The 13,605-nt window shown below is 45.5% G+C and overlaps 1 protein-coding gene across 1 annotated transcript in view; it reads left to right on the top strand.

Moving 5' to 3' along the window:
- YWHAE (tyrosine 3-monooxygenase/tryptophan 5-monooxygenase activation protein epsilon) overlaps positions 1 to 13,223 on the top strand; it is a 32,327-nt gene extending 19,104 nt beyond the window's left edge. The window contains exons 3-6 of the mRNA XM_038758989.1: positions 835 to 941; positions 4,006 to 4,212; positions 7,211 to 7,347; positions 12,115 to 13,223. Of these exons, the coding sequence (XP_038614917.1) occupies positions 835 to 941; positions 4,006 to 4,212; positions 7,211 to 7,347; positions 12,115 to 12,167 (504 nt within the window). The 3' untranslated portion in view covers positions 12,168 to 13,223. The remainder of the gene's footprint in view (positions 1 to 834; positions 942 to 4,005; positions 4,213 to 7,210; positions 7,348 to 12,114) is intronic.
- The last annotated feature ends 382 nt before the right edge of the window (positions 13,224 to 13,605 follow it).

The following is a 13,605-nucleotide window of genomic DNA, read 5'->3' as shown; positions in this document are numbered from 1 at the left end:
CCAGGAGGGTGAGACTGGTGCAGTCGGTCAGTATCTTTTATTTTAATAGCGTGGCTGTGCAAAAGTGTTACTAGGTTCTTGGAAGGAAAAGAGTAGGTCCTGCCCACAAGGTGTTTACAGATTTAGTTGGGGAGGCAAACGGACATGCAGATACTTTAGTGGTGAAAGAAAGTGAATGAGTGTAGATCATAGGTAGAAATAAGTAGCTTATGTTCATTCATTCATACAGTCGTATTTATTGAGCGCTTACTGTGTGCAGAGCACTGTACTAATCGCCTGGGAGGTGCTAACATGGCTTGGTGGAGTGGTATGGGCGGGAGAGGCAGGGATGAGTGAGTCAGGGGTGTAAGATATCCCAGTGTTCTAGTCAGGATGTCCTGGTCCTCTTCCTGGCTTTTTGGCAAACGTCCCACGCATTACATTACACATGCACAGTCTGTGGGGAAAATCTTAGTGCACTCTCTTGTTTACCTCCCTGGTTCCTGATTTAGGAAGTGACTGCACAGAAAGCATTTTGAAGCATTATTTTGCTGTTCGTCAAGTTTGGAGCACTGGATTTCACTAGCCCAATAAATGTGTACTAAAGGAATCCTTCTACCCATTGTGGGAGAGATGTGCTCCTGGGAAAGGGAGAGCAGTGCTGACTGAGTATCCTCAGCACGGCCTCACTCTGGAGTTGTGCGGTTCTTAGTTTATGGTGAGAGGAGCTTTAGGACACAAACCAGGTAGAAACAGGCTCCTGCCCCAAATGCAAATCATTCGTCAGGGCTTCGTTGAAGCGAATTGTGTTTGTGGTGTCCTGCTATGTTCACAATTGTTGTTGGTTCTTTCCAGGTTGAAACTGAGCTGAAATTAATCTGCTGCGACATTCTGGATGTACTGGACAAACACCTCATTCCAGCAGCTAACACTGGCGAGTCCAAGGTTTTCTATTATAAAATGTAGGTTCCTTACTAGGAGGGAAAATGACGAGATGAATAACTTGGTTCCCGTCCTAGGATTCTGACCATCTGTCTGATCTCTTTCACTATAGTAGCCACTGGAAGATGTGGCTTTGTGCAAAGGGGCTGGGGGAGGGGGCCCTACCCTAACAAATTCAGTCATTTGAATGAGTATTGGTGTAGCAGGATGGCTGTCGTTGAACTTTAAAGTGACCCAAAAGAAGCAAAATATCTAGTGTCTCAGACATCCATTGAGAAACTTAAAATTCACTGTAGCCCTTTTTATCCCATAAGTTTATGTTTTTGGCATTTATGCCCAGCCTCTACCAAGTGGTACTTTGACAGAAGAATCAAATCTACTTGGCTCATGATTGACTGTGGGTTGATTGTCTTTTACTAAAATATCCTGCCCTGTCATTAACAGGCTGCCCTTTCACCTGTCCCTGTGCTTGTGAGAGCATTCATTTTGGGGAAACTGCCGCTGAGCACAGCCCAAGCACTTAACAAATACCATCATTGTTATTATAAATTCAGGGATAGAATGTGGAGTTTAATACTGGTAGACTTGTGGCAGGATGGAGCTCAAAGGAGTAAAAGCAATTCTAATGCAGAACCTCACTACAAATCAATCAGGATTTGAGACTTACAGTTCTTTCATTGATTTGTAGAATTAATTAACATGAAAACATCAAAACATGGGCTCAGATGTAGGAGCCTCCGCTCTGTCATTGACCAGTGTATGCATATATGATTATATGAGTGAGAGAGTGTGTGTATAACCATGGCTGTCATATTCATGGCTGTCACCCAACACCCCTGTGTTTTAGCTCCCAGTTTGTAGTTAGGGAAATAATAGTTGTGGAAATTGTTAAGCAATTACCATGTGCCATGGATAGCTACGAAATAATAAGGGTGGACACAGTGCCTCTCCCACATGAGGCCCACTATAAGCGGGAGGGAGGAACAGGTATTTAAACCCAATTTTACAAATGAGGAAACTGAGTCACAAATAAGTGAAGTGACTTGCCCGAGGTCACACAACAGACAAATAGCAGAGCTGGGCTGGGATTAGAACCCAGGTCCCCTGACTTCTTTGCCCATGTGCTTTCCACTAGACTAGACCACACTGCTTCCAATCCAGTAGAATCTTGTTCAGGACTTTACAGAACATGATTTTTATAACCAAATCAATCAATGGTATTTATTGAGCACTTAATGCGTGCAGAGCATCGTACAGAGCACTTTCCTGACACCTTGTTCATACCTTCCTTAAACTCTGGTTCCTGTGTCAGAAATTCAGAAGTCATGGCGACCTAGTTGTTTCCAAAGAGTCCTGGACAGAACCCCCAAAAAGGCAAGATTTATGAAAAGTGGCACAGTAAAAGAATAGGGTTTGTACTTGTAGGAAATTTTAAATCATGTATCTACAGTGTATTGTGCATTACCTTAAGTGATCCACCAATAATAGGTGATGGGAGGGGAGGTGGGGATAGTGGCAGATGGCCACGGTGGAAGAGAGCTGACTGAACCTGGGAAGTGTAGAGGTGAGACGGGAGGGATGGAGAGATCTCTTCCTGGGGGAATCCTGGCTCTGTTATCTTGAAGTTCCTCTGCTTCATTTTACCCTCTCTTGTCCCCACAGCCAGTTCTTCCTCCCCTTTTTTCAGGGGACCTACAGATTAGTCAGAAATTCCTGCTTCATGTTCAAGAGTTTGGATTAAACCGCGTCTAAAACGTAGTCTGCAGATGGACCAACAAATGTCGGTTCAGAAAGAGAGAGAAAAAAGAATGAATGAATGAAAAAAAAAAGGCTGCTCTAAAACATTGCCCCCTCATGCTGTTTCTTTGCTTTTATATGAAACATTTTGGTTTTAACTGGGCTTTATAAAAACTATATATCGTTGTCCATTCTGAGTACTTAAAATACTGGTTAAAATAATAAAATTGCTTATCTGAGACTTCTAGAGCTCATTGGCCTAGTTCAACTGGCTGGGACCAAGGACCTTGTAGACTTTTGGCTTCCCTAAGGAATTGTGACATTCAGTAGCTGGAAGCTGGGCCAACCTACTTGCTGATCTCTTTTTATCTTGCGGTGGGTAGGGGGGAGGAGGAGAACTGCTGGCAGAACAACACCGTGAGGAGGAAGGGAGAAGGAAATGAAAAAGAAGCAAGATCGAGGCAGCCACTGGACTGCTTTGGGAGGAAAGGGAATTTCCCATGTCATGGGATTTGGGTCACTTCACTCTAAAGGCATTTTGAGTCCTTAAAGATCAGTGCTAGTTAAATTCTAATCTGTATTCCAGCACACTTTGTGGGGTTGAGAAATTCGGGGCAGAAATCGATATTTCTTGTTTTCTGATCTTTCTGGACCCCACCCTTGGGACTCAAGGGTGGCCTCTGCCTGCTCCTCCTCTGAACTGGAAAGGTCGCCAGCGCAAGCGGACTGGACTTTGGGAGGCAGAGGAAGCCCCTGGTTCTCCCAGAGTGGCACTAGAAAAGATTTGAGGGTGAGCCCTGCCTCAACTCTGACCTCTCGGTTGTTTCTAGCCTCTGTACCGGCTGGAGCCCATGAGTTGGATTTGTTCCTGTCCAGGCAAGAGGGGCCCCTCCCCCCTCGAATAACTCCCCTCTGCTGTTTTCCTGTTTCTGATGCTGGGTGTAAGTCTCTTAGACTCCCTCCCGGGGTCTGCAGGGACCCAGGCATCCCCCTGCAGCTGTGGGGTCTGCACAGAAGGCAGGAAGCAGGCTAAAAACAGCCCCTTTCCAGATCCGGAGTTCCTCACGGTCAAGCAGTGGGACTGGACATTTCCACTGGTATTGTGCGAGGGCGGTGTAATGGAGTTGGGTAGACTGCCTCGCCAGAGGTTCAAGTTCAAATTGTGGTTAAGGTTTTGAGTGAGCACCATCATTTTACAATAACCCTGAAAAGCATTAAGTGGTTCATGTTTTGTGACTTCTTCATGAAATGTAGTCAGTTTTAAGAAACCAATTTTTGCATCTTAAAGCTGTTTAGGAGTTTATGCTCACGTTAAATTGGTGTTTTCTCTCCCTCCCTCCTCTCCAGGAAAGGGGACTACCACAGGTATCTGGCTGAATTTGCCACAGGAAATGACAGGAAGGAAGCCGCAGAGAACAGCCTAGTGGCTTACAAAGCTGCCAGTGATATTGCAATGACAGAACTTCCGCCAACGCACCCCATCCGTTTAGGTCTTGCTCTCAACTTTTCCGTATTCTACTATGAAATTCTTAATTCCCCTGACCGTGCCTGCAGGTAAGTTCTGTAGCTGTAGATTGGAAGCTCCCTCTACCCAAACCAGGATGTTCAGAAACACATTTAACTAAATGTGAAGTACTCCTTCCTTTCTCTGCTAGGGCTGAGGATTATGCATTTGTGTTTTAAGGATTATCCAGTTGGTACAGCGGTGACACGACTAACCACCGTTTGGTAGCTGAACCGTGAACGGATGGGCTGGCGTAATGGATTCTCATAACATAGTCTGTGCTGTCAATCAGTTGATCAATCAGTGGTATTTATTGAGCACTTAATGTCTGCAGAGCACTGGACTCAGTGCTTGGGAGAGTACAATTCAATAGAGTTGGTAGACGTATTCACTACCCACCATGAGCTTCCAGTCTGGTCTTGCCCACTGGTTTGCCCTCTTTTCCATATTTGTGAGTAGTTTATGTCAGCAGCCTGCATTGAGCACCAACTGCTTGAGAGACAACAACAGGCTTTAAAGACACGGTTCCTGATCTTGAGCTTAGCCTGACCTGTCCTCCTCCTGTTGTGCGATCTTACTTTTTAAAATACCTGGTTGTCTCTGACCTGAATCACGTGTTAAAAAAAAAATTCCCTTATCCTCAGCTGTGTCTTTGTCATGCATGGTTGTTACTTTTTGTAAGGCTTTATGGCTTTCCACCTCCTTCTTTCATCCTTTCTACTTGTCCATAGAAATCTAGGTTTTTCTTTTTTACCTCCATGTTTTTAGGCCGTGTGATTTTATACTTGTCCTTGACCGTTCTCAAGTTTTGTCCTCAAAGTTCTTGCTTGGTTTGCTTCCTTCCTCACTTCCTTTCCTGTGCTTCCTCTTTCTCTCATTTGTTCTCTCCCTCCTATTGCCGTAGCAGCTTCTTGCCCCCAGTTTTTCCCCTCTCTCCCTAATTTATGTTTTGCTTTAGTGCCCTTGGCCTTCTGTAATAGTAATAATGGTATTTGTCAAGCGCTTAGTACAGTGCTCTGCACACAGTAAGCGCTCAATAAATGATTGAATGAATGAGTGAATTTGTCAGGTGCTTATTATGTGTCCAGTACTCTTCTAAGCACTGGGGTAGATACAAGCCAACCAGGTTGGACACAGTCCCTGTCCCACATGGGGCTCACAGTCTTAATCCCCAGTTTACAGATGAGGTCACTGAGGCAGAGAAGTGAAGTGACTTGGCCAGGGTGACACAGTAGACAAGTGGCAGAACCAGGTCCTTCTAACTCCCAAGTTCATGCTTTAAACACTAGGCCATGCTGCTTCCGTGTACACGTTCTGCATGTCTTCCTCCCAGCCCATCTCATGTTGTCTTCCTGTTCTTTCTCTGGGTTGCCAGTATTTTTTTCCCTTTTGCTCCTTTCTCAGCTCTCATCCAATTATGTTGGGTTACACTGCTCTCTCCCCCCCCTCTGCTCTCTTACTGTGCATTTAAGCCTCCGTGGTCTCAGAAATGCAAGTTACTTGAAACAGAAAATGAAATTTCTTTTAGTGGACGTTTTTCCTACTAGTGCAGAAGTTTCCCAGAAATCCTAGAAATTCCTCCAGAAGACAGGAAAGCCAATACTGTAATAATCCCACTTCTGAAGCCTAAATATCACGATATTGAGTGTTCAGCTTCTTGGGGTGTGCTCTTCCTTTAAATCAATGTAGCTAATATACTTTGGTGTACTAGCGATCATGCTGTGCTTTGGAGAAATTGGTAATTTATTTAAGTCTAGTCTGAAATATGAAGCCGTGTGGGTAGGGAATTCTGCGCATCAGTTTAAATGGTCTTTGTTCGAATACTGATTCGAACTTAGTAAACTTAGACTCTCCTTGAAATTTTGAGGCATTTTAATTTATATAAAATTCTATGGAAAATCCACTTTTAATACAAGCATCCCAGTTATTTTTTGTTGTGAATAGTTTTGTTACTCTCTAAGTGGATAATTTAGCTAGCTGATTTCTGAGTCTGTAAATGAATGGTATAGACTTTCGAGATTGGATTTATAGGAAGTACCCAGACTTAGGACACTATTTAGATCTATATTTTATGGCAACCTTATTGACGTAATCACAAGTCCAATACATTTGATCATATACTATACATATAGTTGTGTGATTATCTCTACAAATTATCTAAAAGGCCTTGGTAAATTTTAAACACCTCTTTAAAAATTTTGGTAGAACAAAGAAATGGGCTGCTTGGGTGAGCCCCCAGGACATATCAAAACCTTTAAGTCAAGCAGACCGGCAGCATTCAGTAAACGGTGGTGGCTGACAAGTGTCTCTGAGAAATCCCCTTGGACCCAGGCCAGCAGAGGCAGGAGGAGAAAATGCCAGGGAAATCCCACAAAAGTGGTGGGGTGGGGTTTGTGACAGCTGGAGTTGGCTGTGAAGGGGGGCACCATGGCAGGTCCAGTTTGGGTTGGGGTGCCAACCGAGGGACAGTTGAGAAGAGACCCTGGGCAGGACTTCAGCTGTCGCCTCCCTCACAGCCTCTGGCTCTGGCGAGTTCTTCCCCACTCCGAATCGGTCTCCTGAGACACTGTCCCAGCTCATTGCTGCAAAGCCGGGGCCCTGGGTTGTATTTTGGAGGTCGCGGAAGGGCCAGCGTGAGGGGGTGGTGAAGAGGGAGCTGCCATCAGCCCCCACAGCCATGCAGGGAAGGGCGTCACCACTTCTGGTCCCCTCCCTCTTGTCCCCTTCCTGGCTTGGAGGCCCTGGAGGGCAGAGGTTGACAGCGGCCAGGATGGTTGGGGGGTCCAAGTAGGGTTCAGAGGTGGGAAGAACGGGAGAGCCCCCTACATGGAGGGATTCCCCTTCCCACCTTCTCACCGCCAAGCTGGCTCCAGTGGGGAAAACCAGAAACAGATGTTGAATTCTGAGATGGGGTTGGGCGGGACTTGGGCAGCAGTGAAACCTAGAGCCCCCCCCCACCCCCGCGCCTTTGTCACTTGGGAAGTCACTCTCTGAATCTGAGGATTTGGCAAGTCGGCATAAACGTGCTTCTTATTTTGCTTTTTCTAGGTTGGCAAAAGCAGCTTTTGATGATGCGATTGCAGAACTGGATACGCTGAGTGAAGAAAGTTATAAGGACTCTACACTTATCATGCAGTTGTTACGTGATAACCTGACACTATGGACTTCAGACATGCAGGGTGATGGTAAGTGAGCACCGATGTCAAAGGCTCCCAGACAGAGGCCGGAAAATAGACACAGTGGAGCACAGACAGATCACATACGAATCATCGCTGAAACTCTGACCTCTTCACAAGTACTTAGATCACCCAAACCTTGACTCCGTTCTAGAGCGCAGTGTAACCAAATATTTGCCCCAAATACAGTTAGCTTCAGGTATGGTTTCACTGCCTTTAGCATAGCATGCTAACTGCAGTGTGAAATGGAAAAATTCAGGTGACTCCTGCTCTGGGGTAGCTGCCAGCTTGAAATAGTGGGGTGGCCAGGGTCTGACTAATTTCTGTTCCGGACTTACTTTGCATGGAACTCAGCGGAAGTGGTGAGTAGAAAATTTAAAGATAATGGGTGTCTGTAGTTAAATTTCTACTGAAATTCATTTGTAGAGCCATGTCAGCTGGGAATCCTGGTCACTTTGAGTTTAAAGGAACACCCCTGGTTCTGATCTTCATAGGCAAATACTCGATTTGGTCATGGAGGTTGAGGAGCCGAGATCACGCTGATTTCACGGCAGGGCCTTGCGCCACAGCATGTTTCTGAAATGCCATTATATCCTGTTAAATTTATCTCAGCCCTTCATATGGCTAGGAAGGGAGGGAATGAGAAGAGACAAGAAACTTAATTGAAAGTATCGCTGCTGAAATTACTAGCCTGACGTTGTGGGGTGGGGATTTCACTTTGTGGTGAATCTACAGCCCCAATCACTTAACATTTCCTGCCCTTAAAAATAATGGGAGCAATTCACATTTTCTAAGAACAATTTGAAGTAAGTCTAAGTACAATTTGAAGTTTCTGAATTATAAAAGGAGGGCTTGCCCAAGATGCCCACTCTGCCCTTAAAGAATGAGAAAGCAAGATTCTCCTGCTGTGAACAGCCATAAAACCTCACACGGGAGACCCACCGTTAGGGTCTTCCCAGGGAGCCCTCATTATCTTGTAGTTCTGGTGTTTAGCACAGTGCTGGGCACATAGTAAACTCTTAACAAACACCCTGAATGTTATTGTTAGAAACATCTTATCCTCACAATATTCTGGGAAGGAAGTGGTGGCAAAAAATGAATAATATTAAACTCACACAGCACCTCTTTCCCGAAGGCCATAAATTGCCGTTATGTCATTTATCCTGCCAAGCAGAAGGGAGCAGACTTAAGCGTCCCTTTTTTTTTTTTATATAACAAATGGAGAAGCCCCAGCCCTGGGAAAATTAAATGAAGAGTTCAGCATCATCAGGGAATCTGTGGGAAGAACTTCATCTCTCGCCTCCTGACTTCAGTCGAGTTCATTTTTTCTAATATATCATTTCCTCTCCTCCTGGAGTTGAAATCTGGAGGAATCTTGAAATTTCACTGGGGAAATTTGCCTGAATCATTGTTCTCTTTCTGGCTGGAGCATGGGGACATCTTGAGAGCTGCAGGAATTGGGGCAAAGCTGCAGGAATTGGGGCAAAACAGACTCTCCTAGGTCATTTAAAGAACCAAAAGTAGTGTGCTATAGTGGTGGCACAGAGGCAACTCTAGCCCTCTAGGTTTAATTTCCGTTTCCTGGAAATTCCCTGATGACCCTACTTACCCTAAACATAAATAGATACATGTATGCATGCATGCACACATACATACTACACGCACCTTCCCACGTACATGTGTCCTTTGTGCGTAAAGATGCTGTTAGTGATGTGCAAACCCTGTGCGAGGGTCTGTAGCCTAAAAGACTGCGGATTGGCCCCATTACTCTTTCCACACTGGGGCTGCCCCCCCCCAAGATTGTCCTTGGCCATGCCACTCCTGTTTTCCTGTTTTGTTCACTGTCTGGCTCTTCTGCGAGCGCTTGCTCAAGCAGACCTGACCCTTTCCTGATTCCTGCAGGCCGAGTTGGTCCAGGCAGGGGTGTGGCTGGAGGAATCTTGAAATTTCACCGGGGAAATTTGCCTGAATCATTGTTCTCTTTCTGAGAACCCCTCCCTCCCACCCCCGACCCCGGGGCAATACCAGGCTTGCTACCCTGAGTGTGCCCAGGCTGGCTTGTGACTTGGATGGATGTGTTCGGGTGCACGGTAGCTAATGCTTCCTCCTCGTTCAGAGTTGGCTCTGTAATGCGTATGGTGAATTGCTGAGGTTCATAAGCTGGGCAGACTGTGGGGCTGTGAGTCCCAGCCAGCCTCAGACACTGAAGTGAGGTGGGATTGGGCTGAGGATGGGCCCCACTCCCTTCCGTTGTCCCATCCCGAAAAGCTTCAGGTTATTGGGTTTGGGCAGGGCTGGTGTTGGTCCTTGGGCCTGTTCTGGCCAGGGACATGGGCAGACTGCCAGGCGCGGGGGAGCCCGAGGTTGAGTTGGTGGGTCTGGGGAGGTCGGTTCTCCCGAGGAGCCCCACAAGTCACATTCCGTTAAGTCTGTTTCGATGGCCTCTGTGTGGCCCGGCACAGTCCAGACTGGGCTTTTGTCAGACAAACGTGCCTGGATTACCCAATACCACCCTAGCCACAGCCCTCCAGGGTAAGGGGCGTGCTTAATTTTCTAGAGGATTGTCAGCTGCTTAGGGTATGAGATTCCGTTGGTGAAAGAGTAAATTGATACTGGTGCAGTTTTGTTAAAGTAGCGACATAAAATTTCCAGCATTTCAATGATTGTTTTACTTTTGTAAATAATCCAACATTGCTTTTCAGGGTTAACAGTAGGTTGCCTATGATCCCCTCCCATCTTCTCCCCCTTGGCACAAGCTTTTCAGATTGGGAAAGAAGATTGCTGTATTAGATAAGACCGTTTTGCCTTGTTCGGTTAGTTCTCAGTGATTGCAACAGGATTTTTGCATGTATTTCAGTTTGATCAGTGGTACTTAACTGAGCCTTTACTGTGTGCAGAGCACTGTACTAAGCACTTGGGCGAGTACAGTGCAATAGAGTTGGTAGACACTTTTCCCAGCCTCAGTTGAAGCCAGATATATTCAATGTCAGACATATGCATTTCTGTCTCTAGTTCTAGAGCCCATAATTCTTAAGAGCTCAAAGCATTTTCCCATCATTCGGTGGAGGGTAGTGACCTACGTCAGCATACTCCTGTCCCGGGGGGAAATGAGTGAGAAGAGGGTAGAGGACACCAATCAAATTCACAGAAGTTAGTAGCAAGATCAAAATTAGGATCTCTTTCCAGACCCTTTAATTCAGGATCTGGCCATAAGTTCCCACTGCCTCTATTTATTTTCCATTTGTTAAGTCGCATTCATGTGATGCCTGTTTTTCCCCCCCTCTCTCCCTGCTATATAGATTCCTAAAGGAAAACCCAACTGTTCCTTTCCTAAAAATTCTACTTTGTAAGTCATCGTGGCACAGTGACACGTTTCTGCTTTTAGACTTCTTTTCTTCACTAATCATGCCTGCAATATCACAAGTCTGCTGCTGTAAACTGCCTGTTTTAGACTCCATCCCCGGGCTAAGCACTTCCGTTCCTTCACGGAACCTGCCTTCTCAGCCCATTTCTGGAAGGCGGGGACCGGTGCGGGAATTAGAGCTCGCTCAGATTTGGGGTATAGACCGGGCTCCGACTCCATTGCTGATGAGGATTTGAGAAGTACCCTTACTACCCAAAAGAAGGCATTCTCTTCCCTTCTTCCTCCTCCTCTTCTTCCACCTCCTTCTCCCCGCAACTCCACCCTTTGGGTAGGAGGGTCCGGGGCTGGTTCCGTGGGGATCCCGCAGCCATACTCGTGCGCTGTAAGATATGGTCCTGGTGGTGCCATCACATATGCATTTTCTGATTCTACTTTTTAAAGAGTGTGTGAGGGAATGGCCAACTCCGGGGGTTGGGTGGCCCCTTGGGTCAGAAGTGCTGCTCCAGGAACAGAGGGGTTAAGCCAACTGATTTCCATCCATTGGATTTAACCCTAGTAACTGTAGAAACGGTTGGTGGCTCACCCCCGAGAACATACGTGTTCACCAGTTTCTTCAGATATCTAGGGCAAGTCATGCTTAAGTAGCATGCATGTTTTTAGATTATGGCTGGCGTGTATAGTGCTCATCAGACTGATGATGACCAGTGAGTAGGCTGGCTTTCTGCTGCATGGTAGAGTACAGTTATGAAAACCTCCCTCCAAACTAATCAGCATTATTTTATTTTTAAACAGCATGAGAGCCTGATTCAAATGGTCTTCTTTAATAACCTCAGTGGTCTGGGTTTTATTTTGAGGATGCTGTGGCACTTTGGAACTGGAAAGTAGGATCATTTTGGCCTAGCTTGAGAAGGCACACGACCGTGAACGAAATCAAAATGTGTGACCTTGGAGAGTAACTGTTGTAAGATTGACTCTTTTGGAAACGTCTTTGAGTTTAAGCAAAACAAACAAAGTGTTTTCTCCTGTGGCAAAAGTATCCTTTACTTAGCAGGCTGTGCTCTTGGTGACGTAAAAAGTAGAAGTGAGGTTATTAGGGAAGCACATTTTGGCTTAAGATGGGTACACTAAGACTTGGCAACCATCCTGCTAAGATCATTATTTGGGGCTGCCCACATGTTAGAGATCTTATCCAGGCTGACTAATTTGGGTAAACCGGTTAAAAAGTCGTCTCAGGTTCTACTGCAGTCTACTCTGCTTCTCTCCAAACCGGGGCAGTTTTTACCTGAATCTGCCTTAGGAAAGACGGGTCCTTTGAGTGTTTTTATTTGCAGTTTGACAACCCGAGTGAGCAGCCTCTTGTGTGTACTGAGCAGAAAATGATGAAATACCTGATCTTTCTTTCAAATCTACAGGTGAAGAACAGAATAAAGAAGCGCTGCAGGATGTGGAAGATGAAAACCAGTGAGACATCAAAGCCAACGAGAATCCGTCTCTGCCCACCCCCCATTCCCTCCCCACCCTCAACCCCTGCCCCACAAATTCCCCATTGTCACTGAGAACCACCAAATCTGACTTTTACATTTGGTCTCAGAATTTAGGTTCCTGCCCTGTTGGGGTTTTTTTTTTTTTGGTTTTGGTTTTTTTTTGTTTTTGTTTTTTGTTTTTGTTTTATTTTTGTTTTGTTTTGTTTCCCTTATTTTTTTATTTTTTTCTTGTTTTGTTTTTTTTTTTAAGTTTTAAAAGTTCTTAAAGGCAAGAGTGAATTTCTGTGGATTTTACTGGTCCCAGCTTTTAGGTTCTTTAAGACACTAACAGGACTGCATAGGCTTTTTCAGCATTACTGTGTTGTCTCCATGCCAGACGTGGCAAGGTAACCATTAGACATGAATATTACATTCGAAAGCCATTAGACTTCTAGGTAAAGTGTCTAGGAGAGAGGTTTATCGCACTGTAGGGCGCATGTGGTGGCATTTTTCCTTTTTATAATTGTTTAAACCGAATTTTATACCAATGTTTAAAATTAATTGGGTGTTTAGCTTGAAGTTACAGGTTGCGTTGGAACGTTTATTGTAGTGGTTTTGCTGTAAAAAGTGTTTCCAAACTGTGCTGAAATGTTGCTGGAAAAAAAAAAAAAGCATGGTGCTGGTAACAGTTCAACAATCCGTGGCTGCTCATTCTTGCCTACTTTTACTTTCCCTCCAAGCAGGTTAGCATTGAAGGTGGTATTGAAGAGCCTGCATGCGTGTTCAATTCTTTGTTTTTTCTCCATCCTCTACCCCAGCCCCTTCTCTCCCCCTCCCCCCTTCGCTCGCTCAACCTCTTTTGTTCAGTATGTGTAACTTGAAGCTAATTTGTACTACTGGATATCTGACTGGAGCCACAGATACAGAATCTGTATTGTTCTTACTGAAACACAGCATGAATTAACATTAAACTTAAATAAAACAAACCTAAATTAAAAATGCCAAATATTATTGCGACTCCATCCTTTATACTTCTAAAATAAAGCCTCTAGCCTGAACGATCATAGCCGTATTGTGTTTGCATGTATTCCAAGAAACCCAAATGTAAGGTGCTTTGAATTGAAAGGAGGGTCAAAGATGTAACTCTTCATCTCCTGCACGTGGCCTCACGGTATTAATTCAGAGCCACACCTCCGGCCAGCGGCCTGCCCGTATTCGCCAAGAAGCCCAGGCTGCCGTCCGACTGCCGGCCCACGGACCAGCGGCAAAAGGTGCCAGGACAGCACGGTGCATCACATCGGGGAGGCTTGCATCCTGCTGAGGCTCAGACAGGTGAGGGGTCAGCCCGAAAGGCCGCAAGTCCCTCCCCCTGACCCGGAAAGGTGACGGTAGCCCGCCTGACACGAAGCCTGGCCTTTCTCCTCTCACCTCAGATTTTGA

Source organism: Tachyglossus aculeatus, chromosome 17 (genome assembly GCF_015852505.1).
Source record: "Tachyglossus aculeatus isolate mTacAcu1 chromosome 17, mTacAcu1.pri, whole genome shotgun sequence".
Taxonomy (NCBI): domain Eukaryota; kingdom Metazoa; phylum Chordata; class Mammalia; order Monotremata; family Tachyglossidae; genus Tachyglossus; species Tachyglossus aculeatus.
Note: the sequence above shows the minus strand (reverse complement) of the source record. Positions and strands in the feature narration are given on the sequence as shown.